This window comes from Coloeus monedula, assembly GCF_965178545.1.
Source record: "Coloeus monedula genome assembly, chromosome: 4".
NCBI classification, from domain to species: Eukaryota; Metazoa; Chordata; class Aves; order Passeriformes; family Corvidae; genus Coloeus; species Coloeus monedula.
The window spans coordinates 62,051,737-62,068,599 of NC_138784.1; the positions used below are offsets into that span (position 1 = coordinate 62,051,737).

Below are 16,863 nucleotides of genomic sequence, written 5' to 3' on the forward strand. Positions count from 1 at the left end.
ATGCTGGCCCCATGTATGCCCAATAAACAAGAACTAGACTTGTGTGTCCCACATTTCAGACTCCAAGCTATCTAGTTCCTGTTTCTCAAACTTCTTGCTGTTCTAGTTTATGTTTAAAAAGTTTAGTATTCCTTGAGTCAGAAATAATTTTACCCTAGCCCAGAAGTTACTGCTGTTTTCTAGGGAAGAGGATACAGGATTTTAAGTGCTTTTCAAAACAGTAAATACTTACATGAAGTGGGAAATCCTTTATAACCAAGGAATTGCAACAAGAGAAAGGCATGAAAAAGACCTGCTCTAAAGTAGGTATTTAATACTCTAATTTCTAATATGAAAAATTGAAAACAGACAGAAAAACATGAATGTGCAAAGCCAGTATTCATACTCTTGGATTGTGACATCCCTCAAGAACACAACAAAATATATTCCTTTAAGGCCAGCATAAAGGAGATAATTCAGTGTAAGTACACACTGTAACTTATCCAGTAGTAAAATGTCTCCCTATACCCTGAAGTTCAAGTCTCTATTCCAAATGAGTACCTCACTATGCCTTCTTTCATTAATACATATTTAGACTTTGTTGTGGCTCACATAAGAAACTGTAGGATAAGTGTTTATTCCAGGGCTGTACAAGCACTCTTAAATCTCAGTAGTATTTGTGGCATGAGAAAAATGCTTTGCCTGCTGACTGTCCTCCAAAGTGGAGTGATGGATCACAGAGTGTTAACCCATCTAAATGGCAGGCAAAGGGAGCCAGCCGGTCTTGTCCTCTGTTTAGTAGGGAGAAACAGTCACCTCAAGAAGAAATTTACCTAACCCTAAACCAGGTTCCTGTTACAGTTGGGATGAATCACCATACAGAGTGCTCAGATCTCTTCATCAATTGTTGAGAGAACTTAGGTGACAAAGTTTTGGTGGTTAAGATTAAATTTTATCTGTTCCACCTCTTTTTCTCTAACTTGTTCTGGGAAACGGTGATCCCTGCAGATGTGCCATTGCTTGGATTTTGCAGGATTTCAACATGCAGTTCATTATGCTTTCTTTGTAATGATCACTTTTGAAATCTTCTGACTGTTTCACTATACTCATAAGTATCACCTTTGAAATCGTAACTTGCTGTGAAGTGATACAATACTGTCTTGTGGAATGTGTTTTCAGTTGAGAATGACATGATAAATGGCTGTCATATTAAAGCATTGTGAAAGGTACCTTCCTTCACTATCAAACAGAGTGCTTTAGAAATGCTTCCCACTCAGAGCTTGCTTTTTCATCTGGTAGGTTATCATTATTTAATATTTCGAGATGTATTATTTTGAAGATTTGCTGCTCTTTAAAAAAGGCTAATTATCTTTAATAATACAGTTGTGAATATTTATCTTATGTTGTATCCAGGGAAGCCAAGCTGTTGAAAGAACAATTAAGAAAATTTATAGACCTCAGCAGAGTAATGCTAACTCCCTTGGAGTCAGTGACAGGACTCCCTTTCATTCATTTGGGCCAGGATTTTGGCCAAGATTTCTTGGGTTCATATTCTGTCTCATACCCTGGATAGAAATACTACAAGGATGCTTTCACACACTGTGTTTTAGCTACCATGATGATGTTTTGCCTGAAATTACTGTGGGTGGGATCACTCTGTCCTCAGTAGGAATGGATGCATTCTGTCTTCAGATGGGCTCATGTGATTGTCCTGTTGGTTTCTGTATCTGGCCTGAGTAATAAACAGTAAACAGGGTGAGAGTGACCAGGCACTGGCACAGTTTTCTTGGAGGGGCTCTGAAGTTTCTATCCTTGGAAATACTCAGAAGCCATCTGGACAACCTGCTCTAGGCAGCCCTGCTTGAACACGTGGGTTGGACACGGTAACCTTTTAGCCCTGCCTTCCAACATAAACCTTCTGTGATTCTGTGAAATACAGGGTTTGCAATGGCTTTCAAAAGATTGCAGGAATGTTAGATGAAAATTTCAGTACCCTCAGTACACAACAGGTGTACTGTAGATCTAATTCATATGAAAATAATAACTTCCTAACTTGCCCCCTAAAAAAAGAAGGAAAACTCAGAAATACATAATTCAATCAAATAAATTACTACAGAATAGATTTCATAAGAAAAAAATTCTAAATTGTTTCTTAATTGCATGCCCCAGGAATATTACTGAAATACTGTGAAATGTGTTCTTGATCACAGTCATGTTAGAAGCACCATTTATAAGATTGATTTAGTATTTATAAAACAATTTGTTCACATTTAAGAAAAAAGTTACCTAAGATTGGTTTGGGAGGAGGTTTCTGTTACATGGCCTGAAACAGAATGAAAGAGAACCATAAATGTTAATCTGAACTTTGAACTTTATGAATTATTTCCAAATGTTCATAGTCATTAATGTCCTTTATGGCCATACCAAGAAATAAAGCCACCTTTGAAGTGCAAGGCAAAAACTCAAATATAGTCACAGTTTTCTAAAATCTATGTAACTAAAGTCTGAATTAGAATCCAGTCAACTTCTTTTTTCCCCTTTCTCTTAAGAAGCCGTTTTTGTTTCTGTTTCTTTCTTTAGCCAGCAATGTTGAAGTGCTTATGTCTGGAAATGTTCGTTGCTACAATGTTATAGTGGAAATGATGAAAAGTTTCCCCAATAGCGAAACAGTTCAGGAAGTGAGTTGCTGTTTGTTGCACAAGCTTACATTGGGTAAGTTCACAAAGTTGTTTATACTCAGTTTATTCTGACTGTGTAAGAGTTGGAGTTAACCGGGAGCGTTACAAACAGCAACTGCTATTCCAGTTAATCCTCAGGGTGGTGTATCCTTGTGTCAGATCCTTGTGTCTAATGATGCAAACATATTGAGGTAACCCTGGCCACAGTCAATATGCTGTCCTTATGTGGTAAATATAAGTAACAATGAGAAGCTGCCATAAAAGACTCAAGTTAGTGGGAAGTAATGAGACAAAAAAGAGTGAGAAGCACCATATGAGAATTGGAAATCAGTAGGTCCAATTCTGTATAAAGTTACTATAGAAAAGAAGAAAATTACTTAGAAATTTCATTTTGTGAAGTACCAATGGTGAATGTGTGGGGAAACAACTGGTGCAACAGAATTAGTTGAAAAGTATTCTCTAAAACTCTAGTTTTCCTCCTTACAATGCATTTATCTTCAGATACCTGTGCTGCATTCCTGACAGTGATGGTGCCTGTCTTGGGGCCCCCTGTGCTGCAGCAGTGAATGAATCACTGAGTTCTGGATTTGCCTTGACTTGAGAAAAAGTGCTTTGGTTGTGTAGGCTAAAATGGGCTGATTTCACATCAAAAGAAATAATGTCAGTGGCAAAAAGTTGTGCCTCTAGCAGCTCTGTTCTCACACTTGCAACTATAATAAACCCATTTGAGCAGTTGCCAAAAACCACATAATGGGAAGTTCAAATAAAAATAAATATGTTTTTCCCCCTGCTGCATACAAACCCACTGTGAGCAGCTGCCTGAGCAGCCCTCATTCCATGGCTGGTTCTTTTTAATCAAGAGTTAGACTTCCCAATTTTTGCAGGTGGTGGCCTGAAGCTACTGCAGATGCTGGTACCAGTGCATGACTCCCCATAATCAAGTTGTTCCCATCCTTTCACCATCTGTTTCCACTTCTTTGTGCAGATATTGTAGAAAATACAGATCAGACCTGACTGCAACCCAGAGCAACTTCCCATTCCCCTTCAGAAAGACAGATACAATTTTGAAGAAAGTATGGTGACTGCTAAGGTCGTAATTGCAGGGGTTTTTGGCAAGAGGTGATGCTAACCTTGAATGGTTTGCTGTGCAAGGCTAACTGAAGATAGGCAGGGAAACCAAGCAACTTCAATGACAGGCCTGATCTTGCCCTGAGTGCAACCAGCCTGGTTTCAATCAGATGTTTGCCATGTGTTTATGCTGACCAACAACAAAGAGTGGCAGGAAAGCAGCCACAAGATCCATTTCTTCTTTGAGCCCCTCATCTTAATAAAGAGCTGCTGTAGTAGAGTTATGGAAGAAGTGTTCACAGCATCACACAGTTATGGGGACAGATGTGAAATTGCTATCTGCTCTTGGAAATAGTCTGGAAGATTTCCATATATATAGCCAGTGTTTCTTCCCAGGTTATTCAGATGGACACTGTCTTCCTAAATCTATGTTAACTGGCAGTGAAATGGTAAAGTCAGCATCTACTAGCTTCCAAAAACACCATCCTGCATTCTTCCTAATCTGGTAATAACTATCGTAGATTTGACTGTCTTTTGAATTTTAACTGGCTGATACCTGTTAGGCCTGCCACAAGTCCAACAGAATTACTCATCACATAGCCTAAGATTATTAATTTATTTAGGTAAGTAATATATTTACACAAACATACCTTTTCCATTAAAATACATTAAGAAACAGCAGTGCTGATATAACATGACCACACTACTGATCTTCCACGTTGCTACTCTGATTCTCATTTTTGCTAATCAAGATTTAAATGAAATTGAATATCAAAATAGAAACCATAGCTATCAAACCATATTTGACAAAGTGAGTGTTGCTCTATTATTTTCTAACCTATGATACAGGTTTTTATAACAAACAAGAAAGCTATTTGAATTTGCTTGCTTTTTGAAAAGTGCCTTATATTCAACCTGTAACATAAAATACTTTACAGCTTATAATAATTGCTATGCTTTAAATATATTTATCATCAAAAGGCTTCCTTCTACTCCAGAAGGAATCTACTCTTTATTTATAATGTTGGCCTTGATTTATTTAATGAGGAGGGCAAAACCAGAGAGTAAACCAGGGTTAAATTACTTGCGTCATAGGATAAATCAAATCATTGCAGAAATTCAGGACCAGAATGGCATTTGCTTCCTGGCAGGAAGTTCTGCAAGTGATACACCAACTGTATTTTTCTTATTTTGATGACAGTGTGTGTTTCATTTTGCATAGAACCTCTGCCTTTTGTAAAAAAAAAAATTAAAAAGGCCCACAAAGAATGTAGATCCCAAGTGTTTTTTATCCTTAACCTCTTCTTTCAACAAACAAAATTTTCTTGTCAAGCCCTGTAATAAGAAAACCAATGTTTGCTACAAAGTTTGTGCATTGTGTGCCAAGAAATTTATGTTAAATGTAAAGCTCTAGATATGTGTTTATATTAATTTGATATCTTATCTGTTTTCAGGAAATTTTTTCAATATCCTTGTATTACATAAGGTTCCAGAAGTCATTGTGAAGGCTGTTACAACATATCCTGAAAATGCAAAGTTACAAGCTGCAGCTCTCAGTTGTTTAGCTCTTCTAAGTGAGTAAATCTCTGTCTACTTGTTAATTTTTTTTTTCTAGTAATTTCCTGTAATGATTTCAAACTCCATTTCTTTAACACCAAAGGCTCAGGTAGGACAGCTTCAACAAAGCTGGATTTCCCACATGATTACAGTTTACTGTTTCACTGTGATAAGTCTGTATTCATACCATACACCAAACATTTGCACAGTGTTCAGAGCTGGTAAGTTATGTTGACAGATCTGAACAGAGCATACTGGTTATTCATAGACAAATCTTGGATAATCCCTTCTTAATATAAAGTCTCCAGTGGTAACAACACTGATTTGATGTTGTGTTTGCCAGGTATGACAGTACTCGTATTGTGGCAGTTGGTAGCAACACAAAATCAATGCTTGTGCTTGAGTTCTGAAATCAATTAAAAGATTTAAACTTTCCCTTGAGTACAGTTCAGACAGAAATTAGTTAGCTAGTGGCAAAAAGCTAAGAATCTGATCCTCTTTGTCTCTGAGTTATTATTCCATATAAAAGTCAGTAGAAATGCTGTTTAAGAGTCTCCAAAATAGCAAAGATTAGAAATCAGTACATATTCCATTATGCCTCAAATATTACGCTCAATGTTGGTATCTTTTTCTTCCCATTAATTGCTGAAAAATCACAGGTATAAAATGATATATTTTAAATTCTGTTGTACTTTCTGGGACCAGATATTTCTCTCTTAGCAACTGCAATTTGCATTTTGTTTTTTAACGGCATTGCTTCAGAGTGTAGATGGCTCTGTAATAAATGGTTCCATGCAAATGATTCACAGTTATATTTTATGTCTGTGGTACTCTGTATGTAAATACACAACAAAAAGAGGTACATGCAGGTCTTTTCAGAGCCAAAGCTTAGACTGATCTGTAATTATGTGACTCATCTACTACATTACACTTAAGTTTTTAACTCCTTTTATAACCTTGAAGACATTTTTCAAGTCTGTCTTAGAGTTTATGTCAAAAGATTGCTCCCTTCTCAGAAAAGGCTTATGTTCCCACTGATTTTCAACACTGCCAGTGTGAGTGCCTCCATGACTACAGAAAAGTTGAGACATAGGTGTTTTGTTTTCACAGTAAGAATTTATGGTAAATATTTTATATTTCAAGCTGAAACGATATTCTTAAACCGGGATTTAGAAGAAAGAAAGGAGGAGGAGGAGGAAGAAAAGTTATGCTGGTTGGAAGCATGTTACAAAGCATTAGAACTACACCGAAAAAATACAGATGTGCTGGTGAGAATTTCTGGGTGATGGGAATATGGAAAGACTGTATTATGTATTTAATAAAATGTTTAGCCACATGCTTTTCTCATATATATCCTTAGGCAAAAAAAGGCCTTAAGGTCTTGATTAGATTTAGAATAAATCTTACCTTTCTTGCCTTTCTTATCTTTGTTCATCTCAAGAGATTTTAGCTACTTCTTTGGATCAAATGTAGGTAGTTAAGATGAGGCTTATTGCCTGTAACTTTGGCCATGCAAAGATTGTTGTTTACATACCTCCTCTGTATCTAACAGCCAAACACAGGCCCATCAGTAGAAGAATTAATCTTGGCCTAAAATAGATACCAAAATGCAAATCAAGTAATGAGATTGTCACATGTGTTTGTAACTCAAGCCTATTCCAGCTATAAAGAATGTGACAGTGTACATTTTGTTCTATTTCCACATAAAGCACCTTGTACTTCTTTTGTGAACTGAAAAGCAGTCAAACTATTTAAGTTTTTTCATATATTTTTAATCTTCTATAGGTATATTTTCTTAATGTTTTTGTCTTGGTTTATATTTAGGAGGCTGCGTGCTGGGCTTTGAAAAATCTGTTTCTGTATCAACGCAACCTTCATGAGAAGATTGGAGATGGAGATAATCAGTCAGTGTTGTCTTAAACTGGATTTTTAGAAATGAAAAAAATGAGTGCCTATTATTAGGCCACCTGACATTTCACTTCTCAATTATTTTTAGTTTTGTAGTAGATGAAATGCACGATGATCAACCAAACCTGGGAAAGTGTCTTCCAAAGTGTGTTAACCTTGATTCAGGAAAATCTGCTAGTGTTTTAATGAAGGGTCAGAACACAGCCTATTAGAGCTAATTTTTACAGTTCATAAGGGATTTTGTCTTCAGTTGCAACAGGGATAAAGAATATAAGAATTAGGAAAACAGACAACATTAAGATACCTAGCATGTAAGGAGTGTAGAAAAGCAGTACTCATTTTCTTGCAAATCAGATGAAAAGGCATTGTAGAGAGAATGCTGCCTCATTAGGGAGAATCTACTAGGCATGGATAAGACACAGATTTCCATTTTACTTAAACTATTTCTCAGAGTTCCTTAAAATTTTAGTCACTCAATTTTTGCCAGCCTGTTTGTACCCCTTTCTGGACCTCAGGTCGCTTGGAAAACATGGTTCCAAAGCAATTCAGTGAGATTCAGACTAGACAAAGTTGCATAGGTTACAAAGGGTTTTCTGTCAGCTGTTGCTCTGGAAAAATATTAGAAATCAAGAGCAATCATCTGAAATTTTCATTATGTTACATAATACCTTTTTAGGAAACTGAACTGCAATTATGAAGTAACTGCTGTAATACAGTCAATGTACAGTGATTTGTTTCTCTCTGAAAGGTTCCCAATAGACAGAGCAGTGATGCTCTCCATGCTGATGCACTCCTCTTCAAAAGAAGTGTTTCAGGCTGCTGCTAGTACCTTGGCAATTTTGTCACAACAGAATGGTAAGGGACTTCAGTTATCTTTTCTTTTTCATTCAGCAGAAAGTTATTGCAAAAATATTACAGAGGATTTAGTGTACTGTTGAATGAATACAATACTCCGTGTGATTAGAGTATTATGATGTGATAAGTGGGAAGTTTATTCCTTGCTTTGAAAAAGTTATTGTTGGCTAGTATAAAACATACAAGGAAATAAAGAGTTCTCTGCCAGTTTATGTGTTGCAATTGCTACTTTTTGGAGCAGGAGACGTAAAAAGAGTGTGCTCTCTTTGTATGCTTGTTTAAATATTTATCACATTTGAATTTCGTCAAGAGCAGCATTTGTTGAAAAATCACATGAATAAGGAATACAGCCCAACAAATACCACTTTCTTGCTTAACACAGGAGATTTGAGCAGTCCTGTTGACTTCAGTGGCGCAAATTGTGTAGAAACTTAAGCATGTGCATGACAGTTTTCAAGATTTCTTTACTCCTGATCATGTCCCTAACATGGTTTCCTAACTTTTTTCAATTTGCAGACCCCCTCAAAATTTTTCAGTGGAGATGTGGACCCCTGAGTAGAGTATTTAAGCCTACTGACAGTTGGCCTGCTTTTATTAGATAACTTTCACAGAATCCTTTGAAATGGTTACAGATCTCAAGTGGTTTGCAGACTGCACATTGAAAACCACTGGCTAGATAGAAAGGAAAATCCTAGCAGTTAATTACCATTCTCTAGGTGAGAAAGCATTGTTTTATCATCAGTTTATTGAGCCATCCAAGTACATAAAACCTAACGCAGGGAAAGTTTTATAATTATTTGTGAGACCAAGATGTATCTATACTGAGAAATAGATCTCATAAATGTATGCATATTATTGTCATATACCAGTTACTTTCATAACATGTTACTGACAAGTGGGCCTCTGATTCCTTTTGGAAATCTAAAGCAAGTTTTTCTTCTTTTTTTAAATTATTATTCTCTTTTTTTTTTCCCCTAAATGAATGTGCTTACAGCAGAAATGATAGACATAAAGAAGCTTAGTAAAATCTTCTGGCACAATGCAGTACTGCTTGAACTAACCATCTGAAATGGATGTACTGAACTGGGAATAACAAGATTTGGTGGTAGTTACTATGATAATTTTTATAGTGTTCTAATTTGTATTAGTTACAGTTAGAGCTACAGGATGTGCTTGGATATTTGAATTTGCAAAAAATGAATTCATGAAGTAAACAGAATTAATAAATATAATTTCATTTTTGAAGTTTCATTTTTGGAAGCTAGAAGGTTTTTTTAAAGTTTTAAGTTCTAGCTTTCCTATATGATCTCAGAGAGCGATTAGGAAAAAGTTGAAGTGTAAACATTTCTGAAAATATAAGCAGGGCTATGCATTCTCCTTCCCATATGCTAACTTTACGTGAGTAAAAATAGCAGATGTATAGAGACTTATTAGACAGTCAGAAATTATAATGTGTTTGATTAAGCTATGCAAACAGAAGTCAGCTTCAGCTCAAATAGTTTCCTATTCTAATTTGTACTATTATTTCTGTTTGGTGAGGCAAAAACATTGAAAAAAAAGGAGTAGGGGAAAAAGTTGGTTTTGAGAACTATACAGAAAGAAAGAAAGATTTTCTTACAGGATGCTTACTATTTTGTGTTGTAGTAAATATTAGGAAGACACTTTTGGCGAAAGGCATACATATGAATGTTTTGGATATAATGAGGAAACATTCACATTCTCCTGAAGTGCTTGAAAGTGCCTGCAGGATCCTGAATCACGTGTTCGAAGGAAGGTAATAAAACTAGAAATGCATGTCCACTTCCAAGATGAAGGGTTTTGAGATTCTGTGCCAAAAGTGATTACATTTAAATTGTTGATTGATAGTAAAATTGACCACAGACTGTCAGCCCTGTTTAAGACATGGAATTTTGTAAGCCCTGTAGATAAATGCCCAGGTGGGTGTGGGTAGGGAGCTGCGTGTTCTTCCCATCATGGTTCTTGTGCAGTGAGATTTGAATAGACAATGTCTGGGTGGTCTCCTCTCCTGTTAACAACACTGAATTCCATTAAGAGATAAGAAATTTCCCAAAAAATTACCTCTGATTATTAAAATAGCATTTTGTTAATATTACTTGCTTGTCGGCTAGGATGGAAGTATTTACATAGACTGAATTAATAGAATGGCATGAAAATAACTTGCAATGATGAAGAAAAGTAACACAGTTTAATTTATATTTCAGATTTACAGTGTTCCAAAGGGTTAACACAGTCCTTAATTAACACAGTGTTAATTAAGGACAAATACATGTGAAATTTAGAAATGCATTCTTTTTATTTCTTTAATAAACTATTTTCAGTTTCCCTCATCTGGATGTAATGACAGTAGCAGTATCAGAAGTTGTAAAAGCCATGAGGAAACATGAAAAATCACTCTCTGTACAACTGGAAGCACTTCGAGTCCTTTTACACTTCATGATGCCTGGTAAGTCATCCAAAGGCATACAGCAAATCAGATAGCTGGGTTTTCGTCTTTCTTATCTAATGACACAGCCTTTAATGGGATTTCCAAAAATTATTGCAGTTCTGTACATAGCAGAGAATAGCTGTACGTCTTTAGGAAAATACAAAATGGGAGAAAATATTTGAGGTATTGAAGGTAACAGACCAAAATTATTACTGCTGATTTCCTCTTGATTTCATCAGTGAATAGGCAGCTCCATTTTTTCTAAGGAGCTGAGGGAGTGAATGCGGAGCTGTTGCTGTGGTTGTGGTTTGCTTCATCGATCCCCTTTAAGTGAGAGCAAACCATGTTAATGACATAAACATTTTTTTACCACAAAATGCAATTGTTTTGATAGTATCTCTTGGAAGGAACGTAAGAACCGGACAGTGATCTTGACAGATATAAAATATACAATTATATACTACTGTCTATCAAAAAGGAGAAACCAAACTGACTAGTTTAGAAATTCCTTTCCAGAAAAACCCCTCTTTATTGGCAATCCAGATGGGGAAATGTTCTTTATTAGTTTTATGCCTTTAGTAGAATTTGGGAAAAGTTTTAACTCTTTTTATCAGTGTACTGTTATATATCCTGCTTTTTTCCTCTGATATTAAGTGTAAGATTACAGACATGGGGTACTGATTTTTTTTTTCAGAATAACTTTTTGTTGGTATCTCTCAGCAGTTCTAGTTGAACATTTACGAAACCAATAAAAATAGTAAAATTACTAATATGCAGACTGATTGCAGGTTTTTCAGTTTCCTTCTATTATTTGAGTTATAATCCTAATACTTCCCTCTTTTTTCATTGAACAGCAGGATTAAGACTTGATATATGTGTTCTAACATGGAGGCAAAGTGCTTTGCCTCCTAGTATCCTGGAAGTGAGGCCCTTCTAAACTGTAATCAGACAGCACCAACTGGATGTTGGAACTTGCAGGCTAATTAGGGAATAAAAAAGTAATTCATGGGAAAAATAGTAATCACAATGAATATGAATGCTGTAGTGACTTTGAAAGGATCTTTGAGTACTTGCTGTAGTGTCACTTGACTGCAAGTGCCAAAAGAAAGTAAATCTGAAAGACCTTTCTCTGTTTTTTTCATGTGTGCTCACATTCCACTTAATGTCATCTGTGTGTAAAATAGTCCCATGATGTGCTGCCAAGTGAGCAAGAATAAGCAGTTTATAGCTTCTGTATAGTGTCTCCTTACCAGAAGGAAGAAGCATTCTCAAGTAGGTATCAGGAACACCAGGAAACTCTGTAGCTCAAAAAAGTAATATATTGCAATGTACCTTAGAACAAATTCTTTGGCACAATTTTGTATTTTCATAGTAAGCAGTGAGCAAATAAGTGGTGAAATTTTCCTTTCAAACACAATGTACTCACATTACAATATAAATCTGGAGGGACTCCAGTCTCTGCAATACAGTGTTTTGAAAATACCATAAGATCTGAATTATGCTCTCTGAGTCACCTCAGTGTTCGTTTGATTGTTGGATTGTATTTTTGGGTTAATGATGGGGAGAATGTGAAATCTGCTCTTCTGAGGAAGGTTTTTTTCCATTGTTGCAGATACAAAGAATGAACACCAGAATGGTTCTTCCAGAGATGTGGGAGATGCTGCTTTTGCACTTACAGTAAAAGTCATTAGAAGCCAGTGTCTGTTGGAGGGAACTCACTCATTGGTGCTTAATGCTTTAAACAGGGTATAGTTAAAGCTTTATTCTAATGGATTTGTCATTATTTTACACTTGCAATGGTGAATAATTTGTAAGTTTTAGTTCTGCATTCATTTTCCTATTGATTTGATAGAATTAATCTTAACTCCCAAATTTCATTAATCTATTAGGGTTTCTTCTTCCTTTCTTTTCTGTAGTGTATTAGATGATTCTTTATACAGTGACTCCAAAGGATATTTATTTTTAAAAAGCTAATTTTTTTCAAGGATACAGTTTATTTGTGATTTCTTTTTTTTAAACAGGCTATACATGAAGTGTCCTCATGCCTACACCTCAGCTACCCATAGAACTGAGTGCACAACTCAATTGTCTCCATTCTTTTCACTGTTCAGATTTTTCAGCCCCTGTAAAACAGAATGATCACAGTGCCTTGAAGGGGAAGCTGAAAAATGAAAGGCTGAAGCAGACTCAGTCTGTGCAAAGGGAACTTTGCACAATTTATTAACCTTAAATCTTAGTGATGGGAAATGTTTCACTTCATGGCTTTCAGAGGAATCCAATCTACAAGATTTTCAAGGGTCACATGATCACAATCAAAATGAAGCAATTCTTAATTTTTTAGAAGTCTCTCTCAGGAATTTTAAGCTTGCCAAACAGATTCAGTGAAGGAAAATTATGTCTCTTACATTTTTATAGAAGTCAGAGCAAGTAATGTATCAGTGAAATAGTTCTAGAGTATCTAAAGGACATCTTAATCTGAAGGTATCAGACATAGGAGATAACAAAGGAGGTAAAATAATTTTTACTTCAGAAGGTCTTCAGTATTTTGTGATCATCCTGATTGCATTTTCCAATGCAGCTGATTTGTGGTTTGGGGTACTACAATATCAGCAAGAAGGGCTAGAAATTGACACATTTAATTGAAAACTAGAGACAGAATAAGGAGGAAGTTGGGCATGACTCCATTGAAATTATTTTGCAGATTTGCAAGTCACTGTGATGGCTGTGACACTCTCAGATCTAGGCCTCATCAAGATTTTCTCCATCTAAAAGTGGGGGGAAATTGGGAAATAATTATCACAACCTGTTGAATTTCTAAATAACCAAACATCCTTTTGCTGTTACAGAACAACCTTAAGAACAAGCAAGTCCTCTTTTGCCATTGTAAGCAGAACAATCTTGATCTGATATTATTTTCTTTTCTCCATTAGTTTATTGGAAATCCTAGCATTCAAAAGTGTGGACTAAAACTACTTGGTTCTGTAGCTGAGTGCACTGGTGCACTAGAAATTTTAACCCAGCAAGGAGCTACTGACACTGTGCTTCACACCCTACAGATGTATCCAGATGAACAAGGTAGGGAAGGTGTTTTGTCAGTAGAATGAGAATGACGTGGTAGGAGGGTTTGTAACAAATCTGTTGCTCTCTTTAGTGCTAGATGTGATGTAGGTTGCCTGGCAAGAGAAGGCTGCAGTGCTGCATAGTCCTCAGATTCACCCATGTTGCAGTTCTGCCTCACCCTGTAATAGCCTGTACAAGTAACTTTCTGGAATGTTACTAAAAGACTACTTAAATCATGGGTTTATTCCATTCAGAATGTCTGAATTATTGGTGTGTGAATAATATTTATTTTTCTTCTAGACATACAATGTTTGGGTTTGAGTCTTCTACGCTCTTTGATTACAAGAAAGAGTTTGTGTATTGCAACTATGCATGTCCTGTCAGCAGTTCTGGTTTCTACTCTGCGAAGATTTAAAGAAGTCACTGAAATCCAGATGCATGTATGTGTCATTTCTGTGTATGAGGATGAAAACAAAACTCAAAACCTTAGAAAATTATTTTAATGTAGTTACATTTGAAGTATAATTCACTGTTTTACTTACTTCGTTTTGATTTTATTGAAATTGCTAGATTAGTATAAACCTTTGTAATTAAACTGAGACATTTGTCGTAGAGATGGTTTTCTTGGAGGCATATATTCAATCCAGGATGTGTAAGCCTAAGTTAAGTGCTTATTTAAGACTTCTGAGATCTGAGAACTAGAACAAATTTCTCAGTCATGATCCTTCATTCTGTCAATCTGTAACCATTTCATGAAGTAACCATCATAGTATTGATTGCCCTTCTTTGAGAAGTCATAGAAGGTAACTACCAGTCTTGTTGCCAGGAGTAAACTTAGTGTAGGAATGCTGTATTTAAGAAAGGCTATTGCTGGAATACTATCAGACTTTGACCCACATCTGTATATGGAAGGAGAGTTCTTTGTAAACACACATGTAATCCTTGTGTGAAGTTCTGTTTCCTCTGCTTCAGAAACTTTCCCTGTTGGTTACCAGTTTCATTTTTTTAGTGGAACAGAGCTTGCCTGTGATATCAGCTTTCTGTGAGAGTTTCTATATTTCTCTTCCAGATGAATATGAAAATATCACAAGTACAGCCTCCCTTCTTTGCTGCTGTTTTCCCCCCAACCTTTCCACATTTAGCTTAGCAACCAGTGTAGAGAGAAATAAAAATAATGTGCTGGAATAAGGAAGTTACTTTAAGTGATTTAGTTTCAACTGGGTTTGGACAAGGAGTCCATAATTTAGCCAGTTCACCCTTCTAGGTAAACCTTACTTGCAGAATCATGGGGTGATTTTGTATTTCTTCTTAGTTTTTAGATACACCTGTTAGTTTTTTCATTTAGTTTAATAGTTCTTTTCAAATTCGGGGATTACAGAGCAACACACTGGAACAGGGGATGCATCTTCATTCCATATCCTTAGAAAGAGATTGTTTCCTCTTTACATTTTCAGGAAATCACAAGTACATTTGTCACTGCCAGGCAGGACGTTGTCAGATATTATGGTGCATATTTGACTTTTCAGTGTCAGTTAATATCTGTGGGTCAGCTAAACAAGCATGAAACCACAGAGACACCTGCTATTTCTGCCTTCTCTTCTGAACTTCTCCTATTTTGAACTAATGCACGTTTAAAAGTAAGACAAAAAATTTAAAGCATGAATCTTTTGGTTGAAATTTGGTTTTGCTGCATGACCTGTTTTAAAGTGACACTTTTTAACACTGTACTTCTTTCAATGTTCTCATTGTATTCTTAGGGATTTCATGCGATCTTGGCAATTCTTGGTTTGTCACCTTGTTTTGCAAAGCTGCTGGTAAATGAATCATTTGACACAGTCATTTTCTACCAGATGTCCATGTGTTTCACTGACCAGCGAGATCAACAGGTATGTTCTTTGTTTGACAGTTCCACAGGTGAAAAATGTTGGTGCTTTTTTTGTCCTAACTTTTACTGTTTGTCTTTACATTCAGTTTCAAAGCCTGTGTTGTAAATGTTTTGCTAAAATAGCTGAAAATGATGATTTAAAAAATATGATGCTGGAAAAAGCATGTATGGAGTACAACAGTATTATGGCTGAATGTTTACTTCTACTGGGAGCTGATATTAATAAGAAGACAAAGATAAACTCTTTGATCTATCAGGTAATACATGGAAATATATATGTAATTTTATTGCTTAAAAATTTGTGCTTTTGGGTTCCTTTCTGTTGTCATGTAAATATTTATACTAGAGAAACACAGAGAACAGAGAGGCTGCTCCCACATGCCCACAGGTGCTTCTTGCTATATGTGGCCACCTTTAAATTTAATTTTTTTTTTTGTGAAATGACATGCATAAGCACTTCTTTATTTTGGCTCAGTGTCAAAGTTTTAAACAGTCTGAGAGAACCCCACTGCATGAAGGGAATTAGGAAGTGTTCAATTCTGCTGGTAGAACTCTCTGGGTGGTGAAGCACAACTGGGTTTAGAACTGACCATCCATTCATAGAGTGTGAGGTAGGCAAATCAGTGTTAGCAAACCACAGAGGGCATACTGAAGTAACTGAAAGTATTTCTAGAAAATATTTTTAGTGTTGAAAATCAACACTGGTCTGTGTAGCAATGCAGGCTTGGAGATTGGGAGGAGCTGACTGAATCACAGAAACATAAAGGTCGGAAAAGACCTTGATGATAGTGAAGTCCAAACTTTGGCTGAACCACCACCTTGTCAACTAAGCCAGAGCACTAAGTGCCACATCCAGTTGTTTCTTGGACACTTCCAGGAATGGGGACTCCACCACTTCCTTGAGCAGCCCGTTCCAATGCTTAACCACCCTGTCAGTGAAGAAATTCTTCCTGATGTCCAACCTGAACCTCTCCTGGAGCAGATTGAGGCCGTGTCCTCTTGTCCTGTCACTGGCTGCCCAGGAGAAGTGGCCAATCTCTGCCTGGCTACACCCTCCTTTCAGGTAGTTAAAGCCAGTAGACCTGAGCTCACTATCATTAGGCAAGGCTTGATAAGACTCACTGTTGTTGTCTGTTCATTGAATATCCAGATGAGAACCCCTAAGTGTCTATTTTCCACTAAACAGATAAATAAATGGAGTTGCCGTTGACCACATGCAATAGTCAAACTAGATAAATTGCCATTCATTTCTGCCTGAAAACTCTGTGCACTCATGACAAAAATTACAGCTGCAGACCTCCAGCATTTGATACATTTTGGGCAAAGCCTTCATGAAAATGGGAATTGGTACTCTGACGCCTTAGGCAGGCATATGCTCCAAGGAGTAAGGCATTGCATAACTGAGAAAGAGACGCAATCCTTAAAAT

At 36.4% G+C, this 16,863-nt stretch overlaps 1 protein-coding gene across 3 annotated transcripts in view; it reads left to right on the plus strand.

The window, feature by feature from the left end:
• The window catches only part of LRRK2 (leucine rich repeat kinase 2), a 64,515-nt gene that overhangs the window by 11,556 nt on the left and 36,096 nt on the right, over window positions 1-16,863 (plus strand). For 2 of the 3 annotated variants that reach the window (XM_082280884.1, XM_082280885.1), the window contains 12 exons: window positions 2,560-2,691; window positions 5,180-5,299; window positions 6,426-6,550; window positions 7,107-7,186; window positions 7,939-8,045; window positions 9,690-9,819; window positions 10,385-10,509; window positions 12,104-12,237; window positions 13,422-13,566; window positions 13,852-13,991; window positions 15,309-15,437; window positions 15,523-15,693. In XM_082280884.1, coding sequence (XP_082137010.1) covers window positions 2,560-2,691; window positions 5,180-5,299; window positions 6,426-6,550; window positions 7,107-7,186; window positions 7,939-8,045; window positions 9,690-9,819; window positions 10,385-10,509; window positions 12,104-12,237; window positions 13,422-13,566; window positions 13,852-13,991; window positions 15,309-15,437; window positions 15,523-15,693 — 1,538 coding nt within the window. Of the gene's footprint in view, window positions 1-2,559; window positions 2,692-5,179; window positions 5,300-6,425; window positions 6,551-7,106; window positions 7,187-7,938; window positions 8,046-8,635; window positions 8,762-9,689; window positions 9,820-10,384; window positions 10,510-12,103; window positions 12,238-13,421; window positions 13,567-13,851; window positions 13,992-15,308; window positions 15,438-15,522; window positions 15,694-16,863 lie in introns of those variants that run through there. The other variant, XM_082280886.1, reaches the window with a different exon arrangement.